At 37.2% G+C, this 22,864-nt stretch overlaps 1 protein-coding gene across 6 annotated transcripts in view; it reads right to left on the bottom strand.

The window, feature by feature from the left end:
• RABGAP1L (RAB GTPase activating protein 1 like) overlaps positions 1-22,864 on the bottom strand; it is a 758,910-nt gene that overhangs the window by 256,512 nt on the left and 479,534 nt on the right. For all 6 annotated transcript variants that reach the window (XM_058701185.1, XM_058701181.1, XM_058701183.1 and 3 more), the window contains 2 exons: positions 19,689-19,814; positions 17,222-17,365 (listed from right to left, as the gene is read on the bottom strand). In XM_058701185.1, the coding sequence (XP_058557168.1) occupies positions 17,222-17,365; positions 19,689-19,814 (270 nt within the window). The remainder of the gene's footprint in view (positions 1-17,221; positions 17,366-19,688; positions 19,815-22,864) is intronic.

The following is a 22,864-nucleotide window of genomic DNA, read 5'->3' as shown; positions in this document are numbered from 1 at the left end:
TCTCCCATCCCTCCTCCAACCAGATCCTGTAACTACTAATGTACTTTCTGTCTCCATGGATTTGCCTGTAAATTTCATATAGATGAAGTCATAAAATATAAGGCCTTTTTGTCTGGCTTCTTTCACTTAGCATAACGTCTTCAAGGTTCATCCATCATGTAACATGTATCAGAACACCATTCTTTTTCATGGCTAAATAACGTTCCATTATATTGGTATACCACGTTTTGTTTATTCACTCTTCAGTTGTTAGACATTTCAGCTGTTTCCAATTTTTAGGTATTATGAAAAATTCTGGTATGACCATTCACATATAAGGATCTTTTGTTTTTGTTTTGGTAAACCTATGATTTTATTTCTCTTGGATATACACATAGGAGTTGAATTGTGGGGTCATATGGCAACTCTATTTTTAAATTTTTGAGGAACTTCCTAACTATTTTTCTAAGTGACCATACCAGTTAAACTGTCACTAGCAATGTGAGGGTTCCAATTTCTAAACATCCTCAACAACACTATTTTTTGTCCATCTTTTGCATTAGATCTATCCTAGTAAGTGTGAAGTGGTATCTCACTGCGGTTTTAATTGCATTTCCCTAATAGTGGCTCATGATGTTAAACATCTTTTCATGTGCTTACTGGCCATCTGTGTACCTTCTTTTTTTGAAAAATGTCTATTAAGATCCTTTGCTCACTTTTGACTTGTATTATCAATTTTTATGGCTTTTCCATTGTATTGCAATTTTTTATTGCAAGCCTTTTTATCGCTGAGTTGTAAGAATTCCTTATACATCCTAGATACAAAACCCTTAACAGTTATGTGATTTGCAAATACTTTTTCTCATTCTGTAGGTTTCTTTCACTTTCTTGATAGTGTCCTTTGAAATACAAGTTTCTCGTTTTTATGAAATCCAACTTATCTATTTATGCTTTTGTTGCTTATGCTTTAATTGTCATATGTAAGGAACCACTGTCTAATCTAAGGTCATGAAAATTTACACTTAGGTTTTCTACTAAGGGTTTTATAATTCTAGCTCTTACAGTTAGGCCTATAATCTATTTTGAGTTCTTATATATGGTATGAGGTAGGGATACAACTTCATTAATTTTATATTTTAATATCTAGTTATTCCAACAACTTTGTTGAGAATATTCTTTCCTTACTGAATTGTCTTGGCATCTTTGTCAAAAGTCAACTGTTCACAAGTGTATATTTCTGAATGTTAAATTCTAATCCATTAAGCTATACATTAATATTTATGCCACTACCACACACAGTTTTGATTTCCACAGTTTTTTGCAGGCATACCTCATTGTACTGTGCTTCATTTCATTGTATTTTGCAGATTTTGTGCTTTTTACAGTTTGAGGGTTTGTGCTAAACCTGTGTGGAGCAAGCAAGTCCATTGGTACCATTTTTCCACAAACATTTGATCACTTTGTCTCTGTGTCACATTTTAGTAATTATCACAATATTTCAAATATTTAACTTATTATTCTATTTGTTACAGTGATCTGTGATTAGTGATTATGACTTCCTGAAAGCTTAAATAATGGTTAGCATTTTTAGCAATAAAGAATTTTAAATTAAAAAAAAAATTTTTTTTAACGTTTATTTATTTTTGAGACAGAGAGAGACAGAGCATGAACGGGGGAGGGTCAGAGAGAGGGAGACACAGAATCTGAAACAGGCTCCAGGCTCTGAGCTGTCAGCACAGAGCCCGACGTGGGGCTCGAACTCACGGACCGTGAGATCATGACCTGAGCCGAAGTCGGCCGCCCAACCTACTGAGCCACCCAGGCGCCCCAAGAATTTTAAATTAAAATAAGAACTTTTAAAAAGGCATTATGCTGTGGCACACTTAATAGACTACAGTATTGTGTAAGTATAACTTTTCTATGCACTGGAAAACCAAAAATTCATTTAATTTACTTTATTGTGATATTTGCTTAATTGCAGTGGTCTGGGACTGAACCCACAATATCTCTGAGGCATGCCTGTAATAAGTTTTGAAACTTCACCCGCCCCCCCCCCCAAAAAAAAAATTATTAAAAGCTGTATATGAACTACATTTTGAGAAACACTGGCTTATGCTTTCAAGCACAACTACACTTCTTCTATCAAATGTCTTATTTCTATAATCACTATAAATACATCTTTTGCAATATGGGCTTCTAAAATAAAAATACACTAATTTATTTACCATGATTTAGAATCTTGCCTACCACCTCTACATTTGCCCACAGAAAAAATAAAATTTCATCTTGTTATCTAAATCAGAGGTCACAACTGCAACACGTAGTCAAATTTAGCCTGATGATGCATTCTGTTTGGCCATATAGTATTTTTATAAATGGTGATTTGAGTTCCTTTATATGAATCATGTACTCTCCAATTCATATCAGTGCCTGCTACTCTGGATTATGTTATACCCAGCCTATTTCACTCATTTTTGTGCATTCGGGTTGGCCATATCCTATCTAAACAAATCCTTAATATAGTTCCATTAGGGCAAATAGGAAAAGTTCTGGTGTCTTTGATTTTGTTGTAACCAATGCCCAATTTTTTCAAGGAGTTTATTCAAATGCTAGATTAAATTTTCTTGAACTTAGGAAGACTTAACAGATATTTACTGACTAGCAGTAGTTCTATGACTTACAAAATGTCAAATGGGTGTCAAATGGGGTGAAATTCCACTAGGCTCAAAATATTACTTGTTATCAAGTGTAGCAAAAATTCCAAAGTTGAAGATTATTAATATGGTGAATAAAATGTAATTCAGATTTATTAGTAACTTCCAGATAAGATCAAATTTATCTTTAATTACCAATGAGAATAAAAAATTGGCTCATATTTCTTAGAGGAAAACACACAGATTTAAAAAAATGTTGGCTGGCACAATTTTAAAAAGTCATTTTAAAGGCTGGGAAATGCAGCACCTGGGTGGCTCGGTTGGTTAAGTGTCTGACTTTTGGTCAGGTCATGATCTCACAGTTCCTGGGATCCAGCCCCGTGTAGGGCTGCGCAACAATGCCCAGCCTGCTTGGATTCTCTCTCCCTCTCTCTGCCCCTCCCCTGCTCATGCACACGTGCTCTCTCTCTCTCTCTCTCTCTCTCTCTCAAAATAAATAAACATGAAAAAAAAAAAAGGCTGGGATAAAGAGAGCCTCAAAAAACCTACTATGCTTTAGAAAAGTTGGCCCTCCACCTGAGGAAACACCGGTACTCCAAGCTACCACACAAGCTGGGCCGCACGTTCACGCTGACCTTCTTTTCCTCTCCTTCCCTAGCTCCCAAAGAGGGATTCGTGCAGGCTTCTTTGGGTCTCTACCATCCTCATACTCAGCCTAATACAGCTAGAGAACGTTTTGCTGTCACTAGTATAGTATATGATGACAAATAATGCCAATGGTCCTAAAAGTAGATGGGCTTATTAAATGTCGAGAGCTGGGCAGAATCCAATCAGGCCATCAGATGAGCCAGGACAACATTTTTGTTTCTCTCTCATCCTCTTCCTGGGGAAGAGCACATCTTTCCTTTTCCTTTTAGGACTGAGCAAATACTGACCTAAGATAATAGAAGGGGGTCTTTTATAATACAAATTTAAGAAGAAAAATGGCTTATGCTTGTCCAATGGCTTGTCCTTAAAGATTTTTAAGGACCAAGTTATGCCAACAAGTAATCAGAGGAAATGTCTGATCATCTTGTAAATGGTAGATCCTGAGGGCCAAAACAAAAGGCTTTGTTTCCACAGTCTTTCTTTTTTTATTAAATTTTTTTAACATTTATTCATTTTTGAGAGTGAGAGAGACAGAGAGTATGAGCGGGGCAGAGAGTGAGGGAGACACAGAATCTGAAGCAGGCTCCAGGCTCCGAGCTGTCAGCACAAGGCCCGACGTGGGGCTCCAACTCATGGACTGCGAGATCATGACCTGAGCCAAAGTCGGACACTTAACCGACGGAGCCACCCAGGCACCCTGTTCACAGTCTTTTTCAGCCTGGTTGGATTAGAAACATTTTCCCGGTACAATCAGGTAAAACTCAGTAACTGAAACCCAGACCAAAATACCAAGATGAGGAAAAAAGCCCATAGGGCAAAGCAGTAAAAGCAGAGGTAAACAGCAAAGAGTCTAGGGGTATAACTAAAGAAAGAGGAAGATTCACAGAGAAGTTCCCTGAGGCACCAGGAGAGGGGTGGCTGGAAACCCTGGAGTATCCAGTGGGCCAGTTAAAAGCACAAAGAGGAAACCCACCTCACCTGACTCCCCGCCCAAGATGAATTCTGTTAACAGGCACCTTGAGCTTGGAGAAAAGACTTACTATACATCCTTCAAGACTCACTGGTATAAGTGATCGGCTAACAGCGAGACTTCCTTTTTGCTTTCAGTGTTGCACTGTATCATCATGCTCTTCTGAGGTTTGGAAAGACATTCTCACAGAACAAGCAATTATTTGTAAAATTTCCATGTGGTGTACTACCGGACATAAACAGAAAGCAACTATACCGATTTTTGAAAAAAATGAGACGCAGGACAAGAACCGGATACTTCTAGACAGGTGAATAGGCAAAGTAATATCTGTCTTCCAAAGATGACCTGTTTTTCAGACCCTGATAATGTTGTGTATTTCAAGGCTGACTCATAGTATCTGAATATGCTCAGCACTATTAGCTTCAACCCATAGTCACTTATTTTAAGCTGTTTACTTCTCAAGCTAAAAGCTTATTAATTTAGATTAAATGTGCTTTGATTCTATTTAACAAAAAAAGAGCATTTAAATTAGAGGTTTTATCAGTACTGTTGGATATCTGTCTTTGATCCTTTTATAAGAGCCCTATGTTAATATTAATAAATGATCTTTTAAATAGATTTATAGGGAAACAGAGATTCTGAATACTAAGAATGTACTAATTTTTCTCTGTATTAAGGATCCTATGGACAAAATGGACCCTTCCCTGACAATTCACATAAACAAGACAACTAGTACAAGTAGATGTACCTATTTCATTTGGCAGGTTAGGGAACAATTAGACCATGACCACTAAATGCCTTCGGTAAGAAACAGCGACCAGACTGTGACACGGCCTAAACTGCAATCCAGTAGGTCAATGAGCCAGTGGAACATGCAGGAAATTGTTCGAGTACAGAAAATTTTCTGGCAATACTCCTAACCAAAAAAGACCAAAATGGGCTATATTACTTGGACATGGGCAAGAAGCAAAATGTCAAGTGGACCTATAAAAAAATAATAGCTTCTGAAAACCCTGGTAAGATAATCCTAAAAGCAAAAGAGCAGAAAGTCCTATTATGCTTCTTTTAAACTAATGCAGTCAGCAATTCTACTACTGATGGCTGGATATTGTTTCTCTACATATAATGAAGAAGCCCTGGGTAAATAAGGTAAAGGTCAAACCACTGTTTAGTTAAAAATGCCCAACAAGGATGCTGATGGTAAAAGTACTTGAAAAGGGGAGACAGAGAAAAATAGCAGGAGCATCAGAAGAAGTATTTCATGGTGAAGTTCTGCTAGCCCATAGAAAGAACATTTGAGGTATGAAATCAAACAGAGTCTTGGACTCAGACATCCCAAGTGATGTTGCGAATCGATAAAATAATCCAACCTTTGAATGAGAGTAGATAATGCAGGGTCCTTACAAGAGAGGCAAAGACCACTGGTCTATTTGCTATAGAGATGGACAAGAACAATAAGACTATCTATCTGCCCATGTGGATTAAACAAAAACTAAAAATATAATTATTTCTAATTTGGCCAACTAAATGAAGAAGGTGGAGGGCAACAGTCTATTTGCAAGAAGGTAAGGAAACGTGGGACAAGGTGTGTAAAGCTTCTAGCACAGTGTAAGACCCAGAGATACTCTGCAGAAAAGTCGGCCAGTGTCTTGTCCTCAAACCTCTGAGACTTAAAAAGTGAAGAGCTTATCAGTAAACATTGGGTATTCATAAAACTGGACAGTGAAGGAAATCAACTGCTCTCCAAAACAAGGGCTTACTTCCAGCTGATACCATATGATAGACCTCTATATTGTACAATATAAATAATTTATAGATCAGAGTACTATTACTAATGACTGCAATGGAGGTATTTAGACAATTATGTTGGAAGATGCTTTCACAATCCAATTTCCAGACAATGGAAAGCATTCAAATACTATATGTAGTTTTGCAAATAATCATTAAAATAATATAGATCGAAATTAGACAGTGTCTTTACTCAAAACCTTACCTGCAAAAACTATATCATGAAAATGATTTGGAATACTGCTACCCCTTCCACCCTGAAGACCACAATTTTTAAGATTATACCCTATATTAAAACTGTGCGACTCCCCATTCTAATTAAATAAATATCTACGGCTGGATAATATATTTTTGAGATGCATTAGAACTTTTTAAAGTAAATATTGTATTTATAAAATGCCAACTTTCAAAGAAGTCAAAACTAAGAATTTTAGTCCATGGGGTATACGCACACCAGAAACGTTTTGTTGTGCTAGATCCACCAGCGACCCTTCTCAGAAAATCTGCCTCCAAGTACAGCTCCTGTTGAGTGGGCTATAGGTCATGTGACTCACTCAAGACTACTGCTTTCCATGGCATATTGGATAAGACACGGACAACTACCTGGGGTGACACATATCTGCGACCTAGGACTATGCAGGCTTATTTTAAAATATGAAGAGGACCAGTTAGGTTATCCCTCAAGAATTTTACCTGACAAATATAAGGAGATTGCCAAGAGCTCTCAATACTAGAGTTGAGTAACCATGGCAAAACCTTCTGAGATACTGCAGACCCTAAGCAAAACAAAGACACAAAGAAGCAGGTTGGGAAAGGAGGAACAATTCACAGCAATAAAGAGTAAGAGAGACGCGTGCCTGGGGTTTCTGCGGCACCTGTCGTTCCTGAGGTCTGCTTGTTTATCTTCTCCTAGAGTCCCTTTATGGTTATAATAATCCTCCACTGTACTTGAGCTACTGTGTCAGGGTTTCTGTTTCTTAAAATATTATAACTAAAACAGAATTTCTAAATAGATTAACTTATCTTTTCCTCTAAAACTCAAGAGCAAAGCCATTTTTTCAGCCTATAGGATTTCACAAAAACATTTAAATAAAGATGATACAAATAAATGTTTCCTTTAATTCTTCACTCCTATTTTCCTTCAATAGATATTCCTTGTATGTCTACAAGTTGACTACAAGGTATACAGTAGTGCACAAGAGAGACATGGCTTCTCTTTTCAGAAATTTAGAAGCTAGTGGGAGATGCAGGCCTTTGAAAAGTAATACACAGTAAATAAATAACCACTACCTACAGGGTGCTATCAAATGTTTGGACTATTTAAGAATGGCTGACCAGGAAAAGCTTCTTAGAGGAAGTAACATTTACCCTCAGGGCTGAAGGAATTAGCCAGGTAAAGAGTGGGGGGTACATTCTAGGCAGAAGGGAAATAAAGAATATGCACACATTTTCTACCTGAAAAGATCTTAAGTGTTCCAAAAACTAAAAGAAGGCCAGTGTTGAAGTATAGTAAGAGGAAGACTGACTCAAGGATACCACTGGGGAGGAAGGAAGGGCAAGATTACAGACCAAGTGATACAATGTGAGTTTTACTTAGTGGGAAATCACTGAAGGCTTTTCAGCCAAGGGAAGACATGACCTGATATGTGTCTTATGAAAATCTCTCTGGATGCTATGGAGAATAGTGGGATCAAAGGGAGTCGAGTGGAAAGAATAGTTAGGAGGTAACTGAATAGTACATGATACCGGTTTGGAGACAGAGGACAGTTTCCTAGACCTATTTCAGAAGAGGACTTCAAAACCAGTGAGTACAATATTTTCCAAATATGTTCAATTATAAATTGCTCAGAGATACACACATATGCAGTAAAAATACAGACACGAATGGGAATGATAAACACTGAATTCTGTATAATGGTTCCTCTGAGGAAGGCAGAGGAGAGGGGCTATTTCCTGGGAGAGGTGATAATAAACAAAACTAATCTTGTTCGTATTGTTTTGTTTCTTAACCAGGGAGATGGATACAGAAGAGTATATGGTATGTCTTAATGTTTTTTTAAAAACATTGTATTTACTCATAAAAGTAACAGAATATGCTTAGTTATTTTATTTAATCCGTGCTACACAGTTTAATCACTATGAGCTTTCTGCAACAAAAAGACTACAAAATAACTTTAATTATTCCAATTCAGGATAAACTGAAAGATTTTTATTGGGAAAAAAAAAAAAACCCTGTTACCCTATACCTTTAAGTCAGTGAAATATGTTCTGATTATGAGGACTAAACACATAATTAGATACTGTGGGTTCGTTATGAGACAGGTTGGGGGTATATTTGTGAGTCCTCAAAGTCATGTGGGTCTGATTCTAGTGGAGCAAAATACCACTCCTATTTTTACCAGTAAACATGTACCTTTATTTTAAAGTACGTACGAGGTTTGACATGCTTATTCCTCCACTGATCATCTTTCGTAATTATTCCACCCTCTACATTTCTTAAACACTTACCTTAAATGATCCCAAGGGTACCAGAACCTGCTTCTAGAACAAACACTGCAGACAAATTGTAACCTGAGCACTTCCAGAATAAAGCATGCAACAATAACATGGCCCAGTCACTCCTCAACATCATCTGTCTCAAAGATGCTCCCTGAAGTATAGAAGCTGTACAGGCCACCATTCTCTCTCACCACCACATTAAATGAAAATATAAATCAATGAACTTACCCCAGATGATCCATCGGTACATCATCCTGTCCGCTATACTTTTAAAATCTGTCCAGAATTCAACCACTTCTCCCCACGTCCACTACCACTAACTTGGTCCAAGCAACCCAAATTACTGCAATTGCCTCATAACTGGTCCCCCATTTTCCCCTTCGAACTCTCCCACAATCTTTTTTCAATAGGGCAACCTGAGTGATGAGGATAAAATATATACCAGAGCGTGCCAGTGCTATACCTCACCTCTCCAGTTGTTTCCCATCTCAGTCCAGTAAAACCTAAATTCTCTACTATTGAGATCGACTATATTTCTCTTCCTTCATTTTTTTCCCATAGCACTTAACACCTCTAATAAACTATTCTTTTTTTTTAAGATTTTTAAAAAGTTTATTTCTTATTTTGAGAGACAGAGAGACAGAGAGACAGAGAGAGAGAGAGTAGGGGAGGGGCAGAGGGAGAGGGAGAAAGAGAGATTCCCAAGCAGGCGCTGTGCTGTTCGTGTGGAGCCTGACTCAGGGCTCAAACTCATGAACGGTGAGATCATGACCTGAGCCACAATCAAGAGTCAGACACTTAACTGATTGAGCCACCCAGATGCCCCTAGAGTATATATTCTACTTAGTCATTTGTTTACTGTCTGTACCTTACACAAGGATAAAAACTTAATGAAGGCCAAGAGTTTTGTCTGCTTTTCTTTACTGTTGTATCCCCAAACCTGAATGGTGCCAAGCATTTAGAAGGAGTTCAAAAAATGTTTGTTGACTAAATGAATGAATGAGTGAATATTTCTTTGAAGCCACAGGAATCACACACAATGGTTCTGCCATTTAACCTGAGGTTTCTATTCTTTCTGTAATATCAAAATTAGCACGAACACAAGAAAGAGCTATAAGACAACTGACGTGAGAACCATAAAAATCCTTGTAGGTGAGAAATAAGTTAGGATCCAAAAACAAGACTTCAGAGTTTGTTTCCCTCTAGTCCTGAAGATTTCTATTGATAAATAAAACTTTAAAATAACCTTTACACTATTTATTGGTTGGTCAAAGCATTTTTTTTTCTACTCTTAAAGTTTTTAGAAAATTTATGTTTATGTTCCTTTGCTCATTCTAATGCATTAAAATTTTTTTTTTACATTTACTTATTTTTGAGAAACAGAGTGAGACAAAGTGTGAGTGGGGGAGGGCAGAGAGAGAAGGAGACACAGAATCTGAAGCAGGCTCCAGGCTCTGAGCAAGTGGTCAGCACAGAGCCTGATGCGGGGCTCGAACCCACGAACTGTGAGATCATGACCTGAGCTGAAGCTGGATGCTCAACCGACTGAGCCACCCAGGCGCCCCTCTAATGCATTTTTTTTTTTAATTTATTTTTTTTTAAAATTTTTTTTTCAACGTTTTTTATTTATTTTTGGGACAGAGAGAGACAGAGCATGAACGGGGGAGGGGCAGAGAGAGAGGGAGGCACAGAAGCGGAAACAGGCTCCAGGCTCTGAGCCATCAGCCCAGAGCCTGACGCGGGGCTCGAACTCACGGACCGCGAGATCGTGACCTGGCTGAAGTCGGACGCTTAACCGACTGCGCCACCCAGGCGCCCCCCTCTAATGCATTTTAAATCCAACATATCATTTGAAAAAGGTATCACCTAATGTTAGTGTAGTAATCATATTGCAATATATAAAGGTATCAAATACCTTTGATACACATCATATCAAATACACATCATATACCTCAGACTTCTACAATATTATATGCCAATTATATCTCAATAAAAAATTCACTTATTACTGTTTGAGGAAGAAAAATGGGGGCAAAGAATAAGAATATTATAGAATGAATCTACTCTTTAGATAAGAGGTTCAGAAAACGGTTTTGAAAGGAGGCATCTACTTGGTGGTATTTAATTAGATATGGTAGTATCGTACTTCATTTTTTTTCATCACCCAAAGAAGAAAGGAGAGGCAGGAAATATATTCTAATTTGAAGGGTCAATTATTTCATTACATTTCATGAAATATCAAGTTACTATATAAAGCTGAATATATTTGATACTCCAAAAATTGAACTATATGGGAAGAGTCAACTTCAAACATCAGCTGTCAGTTATTTTGTCAAGATTAAAAAGAAATACTTATGTTCTTATATCTCTGAAAGGTAGAAGAAAAACATACTTTAGGAGGACTACTTCAATCACTAGTCAAGATGAAACAGAATTAAACTTCCTTGAAGGTAAATAGATAAAATTTTGGCCTTAGCAAAAAAAAAAAAAAAAAAAAAAAAAAGCATCTCAACTAGAGGGAAACAAAGGTGGTTAGAAAGGTAAGAGAGAACCAACAGTTAACCTGTTCTCCTAAGAATCTCTGAAGTCATTTTGTTAACTGAAGAAACTGAGAAGTAATAAAAGAGCTATACAGGTGGACAGAGCAGAATGGAGAGTAATATTATTAACTGGATATTTACTGTATAGCCGGCACTTTATATTCATACTCTCATTTCAATCTCTAAAATAAACCTGGGAGATGGTTTTGTTAGCATCATTTAACAGAGAAAAAAAACTGAGACGTATATAGGTAAAATAACATAAACAAAATGATACAGGAAGGATTAACTAAAAAGCCAAATATCTAAACTCCAATGTCAAACTGTCTCTATGTTGCTTCTTCTATAACTGAATACATCGCTGGATTTTTCCCACTGGCTTAACTTCTCTTACATGTAAGCACAAAAGTGATTCAACTCGGGGCACCTGGGTGGCTGCGTCAGTTAAGCATCCAACTTCAGTTCAGGTCATGACCTCACAGTCTGTGAGTTCAAGCCCCACATCAGACTCACTGCTGTCGGCATGGAGCCTGTTTCAAATCCTCTGTTTCTCTCTCGATGCCCCTACCCAGCTTGTGCGTGCTCGCTTGCTCTCTCTCTCTCTCAAAAATAAATAAAACATTAAAAAAAAAAGTGACTGAGCTCTTAGATCCAGCTCTTAGTTCCCATCTGTATGCAACTTCAGAAATCAAGTGAGTTTCCAACCAAATGAGTTTTATTTTGTTCCATATTCATGAACTCTAATCTGATCTAGGATCTGCCCTCTTAAAAAAACAGAACAAAACAAAACAAAACAAACACCTGCCTTTGATCACAAGGAAGACTTTCACGGAATAAAAACAACTCAAAAGGTAATGTTCCAAATACTCTGGAGAGCTGCTCAGTGGCATCCACTAAGCCCTCATATATACACGCCAGCAATCCCACTCCTACATAGGTACCCAAAGAAGTGTCTTCGGGTGTTTGCCAAAAGACAAGTGGGGAGTGCCTGGGTGGCTCAGTCGGTTGAGCACCTGACTTCAGTTCAGGTCAGGATCTCACAGTTCAAGAGTTCAAGCCCTGCATTGGGCTTCCTGCTGTCAGCGCAGAGCCCTCTTCGGATCCTCTGTCCCCTCTGTCTCTCTGCCCCTCCCCCACTCATGTGCGCCTGCGTGGGCGCGCTCCCTCCGTCTCTCAAAAATAAATAAACATCAAAAAAAAAAAAAAAAGCTGAAGAATGTTCACAGCAACACTATTTACAAGAACCCTGATGTGGAAACAACCTAAATGCCCATCAACAATACAATGGAAGAATGGATTGGAACAAATGAACCCTGTCTAGATGCAACTATATGGATGAATCTCACAAACATAGTGATGAATGAAACACCTCCATCAAAAGAGTTCATATTGTAGTATTCCATTTAAATGAAGTTCAAAACAAAATCAAAACTAATGTATGGTGTTAGAAGTCAGGACAGTGGTAACTGACTCTTCAGAGAGGTAGTGAAGGCAGGGGCAATGAGAGAGAGGAGGGCTTCTGAAATTCAGACGATATTCTGCTTCTTTTTGATCTGGGTGCTTGTTACACAAGTTACGTTCACTTTATGAAAAATCATCACGTTTTCACTAATTTTTGCAAATTTTCTTTTAATCTTTTATACTTCAACAAAAAGTTCTTTTAAAAAAGCACTATTCTGGGGCACCTGGGTGGCTTAGTCAGTTGAGCATCTGACCTTGCTTGGCTCAGGTCATGTTCTCACAGTTGGTGGGTTTGAGCCCCACATAGGACTCTGTGCTGACAGCTCAGAGTCTGGAGCCTGCTTTGGATTCTGTCTGCCTGTCTGTCCCTCTCTCTCTGCCCCTCTCCAGCTTGTGCTCTCTCTCTCAAAAATAAATAAATAAACATTTTTTTTTAAGCACTATTCTATTCTCGGTGGGTTAACAGTACAATATTTACACTATAATTGTTAATACTTTTAGCCTTTTTCTTATCTCCTCAGATAGAGGCAGACAATAAACCATAAAAGGTTTTGTTCTTTTTTTAAATTTTTTTTTTAATGTTTATTTATTTTTGAGACAGAAAGACAGAGCATGAACAGGGGAGGGTCAGAGAGAGAGGGAGACACAGAATCCGAAGCAGGCTCCAGGCTATGAGCTGTCAGCACAGAGCCCAACGCGGGGCTTGAACTCACGGACCGTGAGATCATGACCTGAGCCGAAGTCGGACACTTAACTGACTGAGCCACCCAGGTGCCCCGGTTTTGTTCTTTTTAAAAACAATAATTTCATTTCATTGATAGGCTAAATGATAATTTATAGAAAGTTCCATTCATCTCAATGTAATAAAATGTTTTTTTCAAACTCTAGCTTAAAATCCTGATGCCATCATCTTCACTAAATAAGGGGATTAACCTGAGTCACCATATATTCAGCTTTATATAAATACTTTAAATACACTATTAACAACTAGAAGTTTTTAATTCAGACTGCACAAAGTCTACTAACACTCTTCCTAAATTTTATTCTACTACATTAGCTTCATATTTTTGACCTCCAGATGAATGAAAAAATCCTTAAAAGCATTTAGCACAGGAAAACACGAGACGATGATAAGCTTTCTAAAAGTCACAAGCTTGATGTCTTTCTCACTCTGCAATAGGATCTCTGAGCAAAATAATCCTGAAGATTAACACTTCTGGGTTTTTTTGGTCAGAATGATGAATTTTGAAAAATCAACTTTTCCATCTGAGAATTTCTCAGCATTCCATTTGTAACTAAACATTAATTCATAGCCCAGGAAGATTTAAATCATTTTCCTAAAAAATAGAGAATAGGACAAAAACAATACCTATAGATGATTCTATTTAAGACTGTGTTATATCATTTCTTCTTTTAGAAAACTCTACCTCATATGAAAGAAGAGCTTTGATATAAACAGTTTATTAACTACAAGGAGGAAAGGGGCAAAGAGAAAAAACACAGACAGGCAGGAAATCAAAGTTTACCTAAAAATTTCCTTTGCAAAATAATCCGCTGACAAAGATGAGTTAGTGGAAAGAAATGAATATCCTGATACTGTTCCCAACAAAATTTTGAACTATTAAGGGATGTCATTATTTATTTCCCTGGTTACCATGATCCTGTGATTACAAACTATTCTATGTTTTAGAAAGCTATGCAATTTCCTTAAGCAGCTACAGAATATAGGTTTAAGTGGAGGTAAAGTAATATATATAATACTTATTAATTTTAATAAGCATTAAGATATTTCAAGCACTGTAACTAGAAATCACAGTTGGCAAATGATAAGAAGGCTTATAAATCGACTTTTCATTTCTCTACCATATATGTTGCTAATTTTCTTAGCAACTGACATTAGAAATTCCAGTATCTTCAAGATAGAAATTTCCCGAGAAATTATGAATCTGGGTTCCAGAAGACCCATGGATGATACTCCAATGTCAGGTATGGAACCACTGAGATAGAGACAATTTTAGAAGGTCATCAGTCTAGTGAGCTAAAGGATAGTGTTACTATTCTGCCAAAAGTGACCGACAAATCCAGTTTAACTGGTATGATTAAGCATATTAATTTCATTCTCATTACTATAATGAACAGTATAGAACTAATATAGCATGAAATTAGATAATCTCTTTCAGCAAAAAAATGAAGCAATGGTATTAACTTTTGCAAGCTCCTACTATATATAAAGATAAAACTGTTAAAAGGTCATACCCTCACTTTCCCATTTTTTAATAAATATCATGAAATACTAACCTCAGCTTAGTATGAAATTTCTAGTCCCCAGAGTGATTAAAATAAATAGGACCTATTTAATAGGACTCATGAAAACTAAATTTTAGTATTACTTTAAGTTCACAGAACTCAAAGATATAAATTTGGCTTTTACTTTCGAAGAGTATTGCACTAAATTAGAGTCAGAACTGTTCACCACACCAATTTGGATAATCAGGCCAAGTAGAATTTTTAGTACAAATGCCTAAATTTGTGTATACTGTGATCACACCATTTTGACTTTGAATAAAGTTTTAGCTTCTAATTCTGCATTCTTCCTTTAGGTTATATTTATATAGGCAGTTTAGAAATGAATTTATCAGTAAAAAAAAAAATCAGAGAGTTACTATGCTATCGGTCAGGTTCTCTAGCTGTTACGTATTCAGAATTGGAGACCTTATTCTGTGACCTTCAGCAAGTCACTCAAATTTTCTTTGTCAAAATATGTTACAAATGTTTACAACTCTTACACCCTTACAAAATGCTCTGCAACTTTCACGTACTGTGCAACTGTTACCTAGAACCTCCAAGAGCGGAACCCAACGTGGCTTGCATATGAAACGGTTACTGCTGTGATAGGCTAGAACTAACAGTTTTACTTTGTGCAGCTGATGTACTTTATCTTCTTTAATCTTACTTGTGAAATGAAATTTCTAGTCCCCAGGGTGATTAAAATGGTTAGACTTTTAAGAATGAGGAAACTGTATAAAAAGTAACATAGAAATACAAAACTGTCCAGATTATATTAGGTTTATACTTTTGATTAGCTTTCTTTAAAAAAAAAATTTTTTTTAATGTTTATTTATTTTTGAGAGCCAGAGAGAGACAGAGCACGAGCGGGGGAGGGGCAGAGAGAGAGGGAGACACAGAATCGGAAGCAGGCTCCAGGCTCTGAGCTGTCAGCACAGAGCCCAATGCAGGGCTCGAACTCACAAACCTGAGCCGAAGTCGGCGCTTAACTGACGGAGCCACCCAGGGGCCCCATGATTACTCCAGCTTTCTAATTTAAGACAGTATAATTTATGTACATATATATTCCCAATAATAAAAAATTATTCTCCTACAGCAGCTTTCCTATCACTGCTAAGACTGTCCAACATGTTGACTGGCAGTATATGATGTATGTGTGTGTAATGTTGCTTACTTCTTTAAGAGTAAAGTAAGTATGGGGTGCCTGGGTGGCTCAGTCAGTTAAGCATCTGACTCTTGACTTCGGCTCCAGACACGATCGTGGTATCAAGCCCTGCACTGGGCTCTACACTGGGTGAGGGGCCTGCTTGAGTCTCTCTCACCCCTTCTCTTTGCCCCTCCCTGCTTCAAAAAAAAGGAGTAAATAAATTTTGCCACCAAAGGAAATAAAAACAATAAAATATATAAATACAGATACCTAAAATATTTTGCAAGCTAATTTTTGAAATATCCTGCCTGAAAACAAAATTATATGATGTAGAAACTTTAGAGTATCACTTCACTGTTACCTGGTAGGAGTGTCAAACATCATATACAATAGAAATATCTTATGAATTGAGGATTAAATTACTATATAATTAGAGGACAAACTGAGGGTTACCAAAGGGGAGGTCGATAGGGACATGGGTAAAATAGTTTATGGGGATTAAGGAGTGCACTTGTGATGAGCACTGGGTGTCTTTTTTTAATGTTTATTTTTGAGAGAGAGAGAGAGAGAGAGAGACAGAGACAGAGACAGACATGGAGCAAGTGGGGGAGGGGTAGAGAGAGAGGGAGACACAGAATCTGAAACAGGCTCCAGGCTCTGAGCTGTCAGCACAGAGCCCAATACAAGGCTTGAACTCACAAACTGTGAGCCAAAGTCCTACGCTTAACCAATGGAGCCACCCAGGTGCCCCAAGCACTGGGTGCTGTTTGGAGTGCTGAATCACTATATTGTATACCTGAAACTAACATAACACTGTATGTTAACTATACTATACTGGCATTTAGAATAGAATAGAATAGAATAGAAAATTAAAATTAAATTAAAATTACTGTACAATTTTCATTTATATTCACTCTTGGAGTATAACTACATTACTATTAGAAACACTTAATTTTAAATTTATTTAACTTTAAGCGTTCTTTATATTAGTAATATATTATTACACAAATAAAGGCTTATTATGAATTTTAATTGTATACATTTAATTACCTCATCTTACTTTGAAGAAATTATATATGCTTAAACATTTTCATTTCTCACAAGTAATAAAATTACAACTAAAATAGTCTTTATTAAAAATTCAAATAGAACTCTATGGTATTTATGGCTTAAAGTAAAAAAAAAATTGTAACCACTTTAGAAACTATTTTCTACTTTGGTTTAGGTATGAGAGATGGAGTTACTGTACCTCACAAAGCAGTAAGTCAATGATGTGGAAGACCATGCAGAGAGGGAACTTGGCAGTGAAAAGAGTGAGAAACCACTGGGACGCGTACATATGTGCTTCCAGGTGCAGATCACAAAAATGGGTATGCAGGTCTGGTAACTGCTCCTAAAAAGTCAAAGTGGAAAATTGAGGGGAAGGAAGACTGAGAAGCTTTATTTCCTACCACTACTATAATTTAGGACAAGCTTTCTATGACCACTCTCAATTTTTCGTGGCATCTGCTGAATTTTATGTAATTACACGGAAGCAATGATAGGAGATGAGCACTGGGGACAGGATAATCAAGGAAAATAAAGGCAGACTTGTTATGAACAAATAACAAATATCACCTGTTGCTCACTTGACTGTTCTTGTTTCTTGGGACATGCTTGCTCTGACAGAACACCTGTAGTCTAATCAATGTCATCCCTCCAGAGTCAAGTCCAACACCCCATTCAGGGTTCAACGCCTAACTACCTAAGACAGAAATTTATCTTCTCTTTGGAGACCACTTAATATCAACATCATCTGGGATCTATGGTATTACTCCAGTAAATTTTTGCAGTATTGAGAAAAGCCCAAAACATAACCAAACTTTAAAACAATAGGTCTTTGACATTAAAAATGGCAAATTATAGAAACTGTGCAAGTGTATAATGTATGAAATTGGATGTCTCCTAAAAATGCCTTTATGTCACCCTGATCCCTTTTTTTTCCAATTTACTCAAGTAAATGCTTGTCAAAAGCATGAAAGGTAAAGTACAGAGTATCAGTCTAGCTATTCTTCTAACTGAAAGACAAAAGCAAAGATACGTAAAAGCCCACGTTCATTTTGTTTTCATAAACAGATCACAAAAACAAAAAGAAAAGCCTAACTTCTTACATCAGATGCTTTTTGAAAAGCACCCAGATGTACCCATTAGGTACTTTAAATTGGGGTGTCCAAATGGTCACCACTGAAAGACGCTAACAGAAAAATGTGTCTGGTTTTCTTCACAGTACCACAAACATGCTCTTCTTTTATCAGTTATACTTTTTTGACTCTTAAAGCTTTTAAGAATACGGACCTTAGAAAAAAAACATAAACTCCTGTAAAGAAAAGGTAAAGAAGTGAAAAGTCCCAAATATTTACTTGGAAGGATTAAATCTCTAAAAAAGAGTCTATTGCTTTTACTGTCCATAGTTACCAGATTCTTCTACACAGTCTTTTTTCTCCTCAATGCCTGTACGCCATTGTGCTTACAGTTCATTTGACATCTTTCCCCCATTTCATTTCTTCCTAATGTTTAAGGTTTTCTACCCTCCCACATTCTTTTCTAGTAAAGTTGTCCTTAACTCCACTGCTAAGTCTCTCTCTTCCCTGTTTTAGTTTTTCGGTCTCCTACTGACCTCACCTCCCTCTTTAGACACCTACGGATCTCCTGACAGGTCATGCCAATGAGCTCCTACCAGTATCTCTGCTGCTGCATCCCCCTAACCTTCCTCCTTGATTACGTTACTTTTATCCAACACGGACTCAATCCATTCATGTATTTCCTTCACATTTTTCTTGGATTCCCAATACCCCATATAGAGAAAGCCATATAAACACACTGCACAGGGGCACCTGGGTGGCTTAGTGACTTGAGCATCAAACTTTGGCTCAGGTCATGATCTCACAGTTCATGAGTTCCAGCCCCACTGTGGGCTCACTGCTGTCAGCACAGGGTCTGCTTCAGATCCTCTGTCTCCCTCTTTCTCATTCTCTATCTCTCTCAATGTTTAATGTTAACGTTTAGTAAATAAACATTAAAAAACAGATATAAGATTTCCAACATCAGGTGGAATTTCAAACCTACTCAGTAATTCCTTTTACCAGCACTAGTCATTAACTTTGCTTTTGCTCACAATTTTTTTATAATGTCATATCTGACACAGATTAAATAATGTGTTCCTCTTAAATACAAATTTACACAGACATATTGTGAAACAGTAACAACACTGTTTGAGATCAGGACATTATATGAGAAAAAATTTTTAATACATCTCTACATTAAAATGTTTAAGTTTTTTATTCTCTTTCAATACCTTTCTGTCCCTTCAAAGAGTTCTGTACATGTGGACCTAAATATGTATGGTACTGGTGCTAATTAAGTGGAGAAAGCTCTTACATATTTCAATCTTTATTCTGTTAACATCTTCATTTCTTTACAAATAATACTTGGGAATCTCTTCACTGACTTAACTCACTATATTAAAGTTGAATATTTAAAATAGAAGACTATTTTAAAAATGATCAAATGGTGAAATAAATATTAACACCAATGTAGATAGTGGTCAGAAACCAAATATGTCTACATTTTCTGTAGAAGTCCATTAAACCTCCATGAATCATTATTGTTCATCAATTTTATTACTTTTTCTGTACTTCAAACAACCGCTGAGTGACAAAAGCCTAATTTTCACTTACCTGCATTAGTCTCTCCAACTGATAGAATTTACAGTGAAGATCTTCAAAGTTGTTTTTGTAGAGATCTCGCAAACCATAGTCATACATGATTTTCACCAAAACACAGAATGCTTGTTCCTCTGGCATCTATAGGAAAACAGATACATAGAGAACCTGACTGAGTGGCATGTGGCCAGAATGTCAGAAAAGTCCCTTCATGTTAGCAGTCCGCTGCATCAATGGCTAAAGGCCTCTACTCACGGTTCCTGAGTTCAAGCCCCGCATCGGGCTCCGTGCTGGCAGTGTGGAGCCTGCTTGGGATTCTTTCTCTCTGCCCTTCCCCTGCTCATGCTCTCTCTCTCAAAATAATAAATAAACTTTTAAAAAAATAGGTAATACACTCACATGATTCAAAAATCAAAATGATGCAAAAGTATGTAAAGGTAAAAGTCTTATTCCTCTCTATCTCCAAGTATAATAACTCCTGTACCCGCCCCCCCATCTCTTTGGCATAACCTTATAACTATGTTCAATAATTTCTCATGTATCCTGCTAGTATTTCTTTATGCAAATAAAAGAATCACACTTATTTTATTTCTTCCCTTATCTACATAGAAGATAACATTCTCTAAACATTACTATGCATCTTGCTTCCACAGCCCCCCCCAAACATATTCCCAAAAGAGGGACTGCTGGGTCAAAGGGTAAGTGCAATTTTAATTTTGATAGACAGGGAGAGGCTGCCTTCCCAGTCTTCTTGATACTGCTATTTTCTTTCTATATAAATAGTTTTTAGGAAAGAATGTTATGGACTTCCAACATTAAGAGTTAAATGACAAACTCTAATATACCCTTCCTAGAGGTATTTTTATCTGAACAGAAAATGAAATCTTAAACCCAAGAAACAAATCTCTACATCATGGTATCAATAAACTGAAGGGATTTAGAAAGAAACATATCCAATATTCTAGAAATTACATCAAGCCAACAGAAAAAGATTTTATCTTTAACTCACTGTCCTAAAATGTAACTGTTTATGTAAACATTTACTTGCAATGTCACTTCTTTGAAAATCTGACCTTGGCTGATTATGATATTTGACACCTTGTTAAATTAACTGCCTGCCTGAATAATTGAATCAAGTAGAATTCTATTTACCCACTTAGAAATGTAACTGTTTATTTAAATTCCTACACCAATTGGCCACTTCTATTTTCTACTTACAAACCATAAAATATGTAAATAGTTAAATAAAACCTAAAGTTAAGTAAGTACACTTAGTTGTTGTTATTTCAATTCTATAAATATTTACTTATTTCGGTTTTTTTTAAGCTTATTTATTCATTTTGAGAGAGAGAGAGAGCGCGCGCTCACATGCAGGGAAGGGGCAGAGAGGGAGGGAGAGAAAGAATCACAAGCAGGCTCCACACTGTCAGCTCAGAGCCCAATGTAGGGCTTGATCTCAGCCACCGTGAGATCATGACCTGAGCCTAACCAACTAAGCCAGGCACTTCTAATTATTTCTTTTTTTTCTGAGTTGTTTGGGGCTTTGACCCCAGGTGTTCAAGTCAGCAAACATTTTTCAGCTTACACTCATTTAGATGCAAGTGCACTGTATTCTTCCCTCTTTTAACAATTCTGTCATTGAAGCCTCAAGTGACACTGACTTGCACATGCATGGTGTACCCCTCTTACCACCAAGGTCTTAGCCTCTCCATCTTTCTCTTGGATCTTTCCTAAAATGGCCATACAAAAGTGCTCATGTAAGGTGATGGTAGCCAGCCCTAGAGAAACGAATTCACTTATAATCTCCCTCTAAGTGAATGATGTTTAGTTAAATAGCTGGTATCCTATAAAGGGAACAAGCCTTTATTTCCTTAGATGGGTAAAGCCATTAAAGTAAATGAAAGGTTTAAATGCCGTGTGGGATTCACACAGCCAGTCACTGAACATGAGAGACGTATGCAGTGTGCTAGGCCCTGCGCACACAGAAGTAATGGTATAGCATCTTCCCAAAGGACAACTAAATAGGCAATCTCTTTGACTTGGATATGGACACACCAATCCTGGGATAAACAACATCGCTACAGCTAGAGCACAAGCAAGGGGTGGGTATGAGCTCGACCAGGAAAAATTAGTCAGGAAAATGACAAATGAACATAAATCTTTACTTTGCTTTTAGGTATGGAGCTTAAATTCTCCCTCCCTCTGTCTATCTCCCTCATCTCTATCTCACTCTTCTCGGCTCTTTCCTCCCCACTCCCCATCCATTTCTCTCTCACACACAAACAATATATTTAATACGCGTTCTTAAAAAGACAAAAGCCTTTATATGTTGGAGTTTGATCCCCCAAAATAAAGTGGCCCAATTCCAGTCCATAACCTTTATTTTAAAAAAAGAAAATCTGGGGCGCCTGGGTGGCTCAGTTGGTTGAGCGAACAACTTCGGCTCAGGTCATGATCTCGCGGTCCGTGAGTTCGAGCCCCGCGTCGGGCTCTGTGCTGACAGCTCAGAGCCTGGAGCCTGTTTCAGATTCTGTGTCTCCCTCTCTCTGACCCTCCCCCGTTCATGCTCTGTCTCTCTCTGGCTCAGAAATAAATAAACGTTAAAAAAAAAAATTAAAAAAAAGAAAATCTCCATTTGGGGGAGTGGGGAGTCTTAGAGCTCTTGTCTTCCATGTCTAGCTTCAGGCAACAAAAATCAAGTTTTCGATTTCCAGTAGGTTCACATGCCACACAAAAATGGTAGACGAACCCTATAAAATACCAGCCCAGCAGGGGTAGAGTCAATACTGAAGATCAGCGAAGATGAAGGTCAGGCATAATAGGTTCTTACAGGATCTCAGATATCGTCTCATCATAAAACTGACTAAAAATGAACCCTTATGAAGTCAAAAAGGCTGTGAAACAAAATGAGTGAGAAAGTAATGTGAAACACGTATAATCCTTTGGAAAGTGAAAATGCAACCTTCTCTTTCTAGTTTAAACACTAAATGCAATCTATTCAGCATGTCTAATTAAGCTTCCCTGGATATTTCTCTTTGCATTAGTAGTAGCAACCAGGGCAAGCAAATAAAACTTAGCAAAAAAATGTCAAAGATTTTAAAAATGAAAATAAAGATCTAAAAATATATAAAACAGACAACAAATACTGACTGACATTTAAACTGCAAAGGCTTGTAATGATATTTTGTTTT

The sequence above is a fragment of the Neofelis nebulosa genome, chromosome 15, assembly GCF_028018385.1.
Source record: "Neofelis nebulosa isolate mNeoNeb1 chromosome 15, mNeoNeb1.pri, whole genome shotgun sequence".
Lineage (NCBI taxonomy): Eukaryota > Metazoa > Chordata > Mammalia > Carnivora > Felidae > Neofelis > Neofelis nebulosa.
This window is presented reverse-complemented; position numbering and strand designations above follow the sequence as displayed.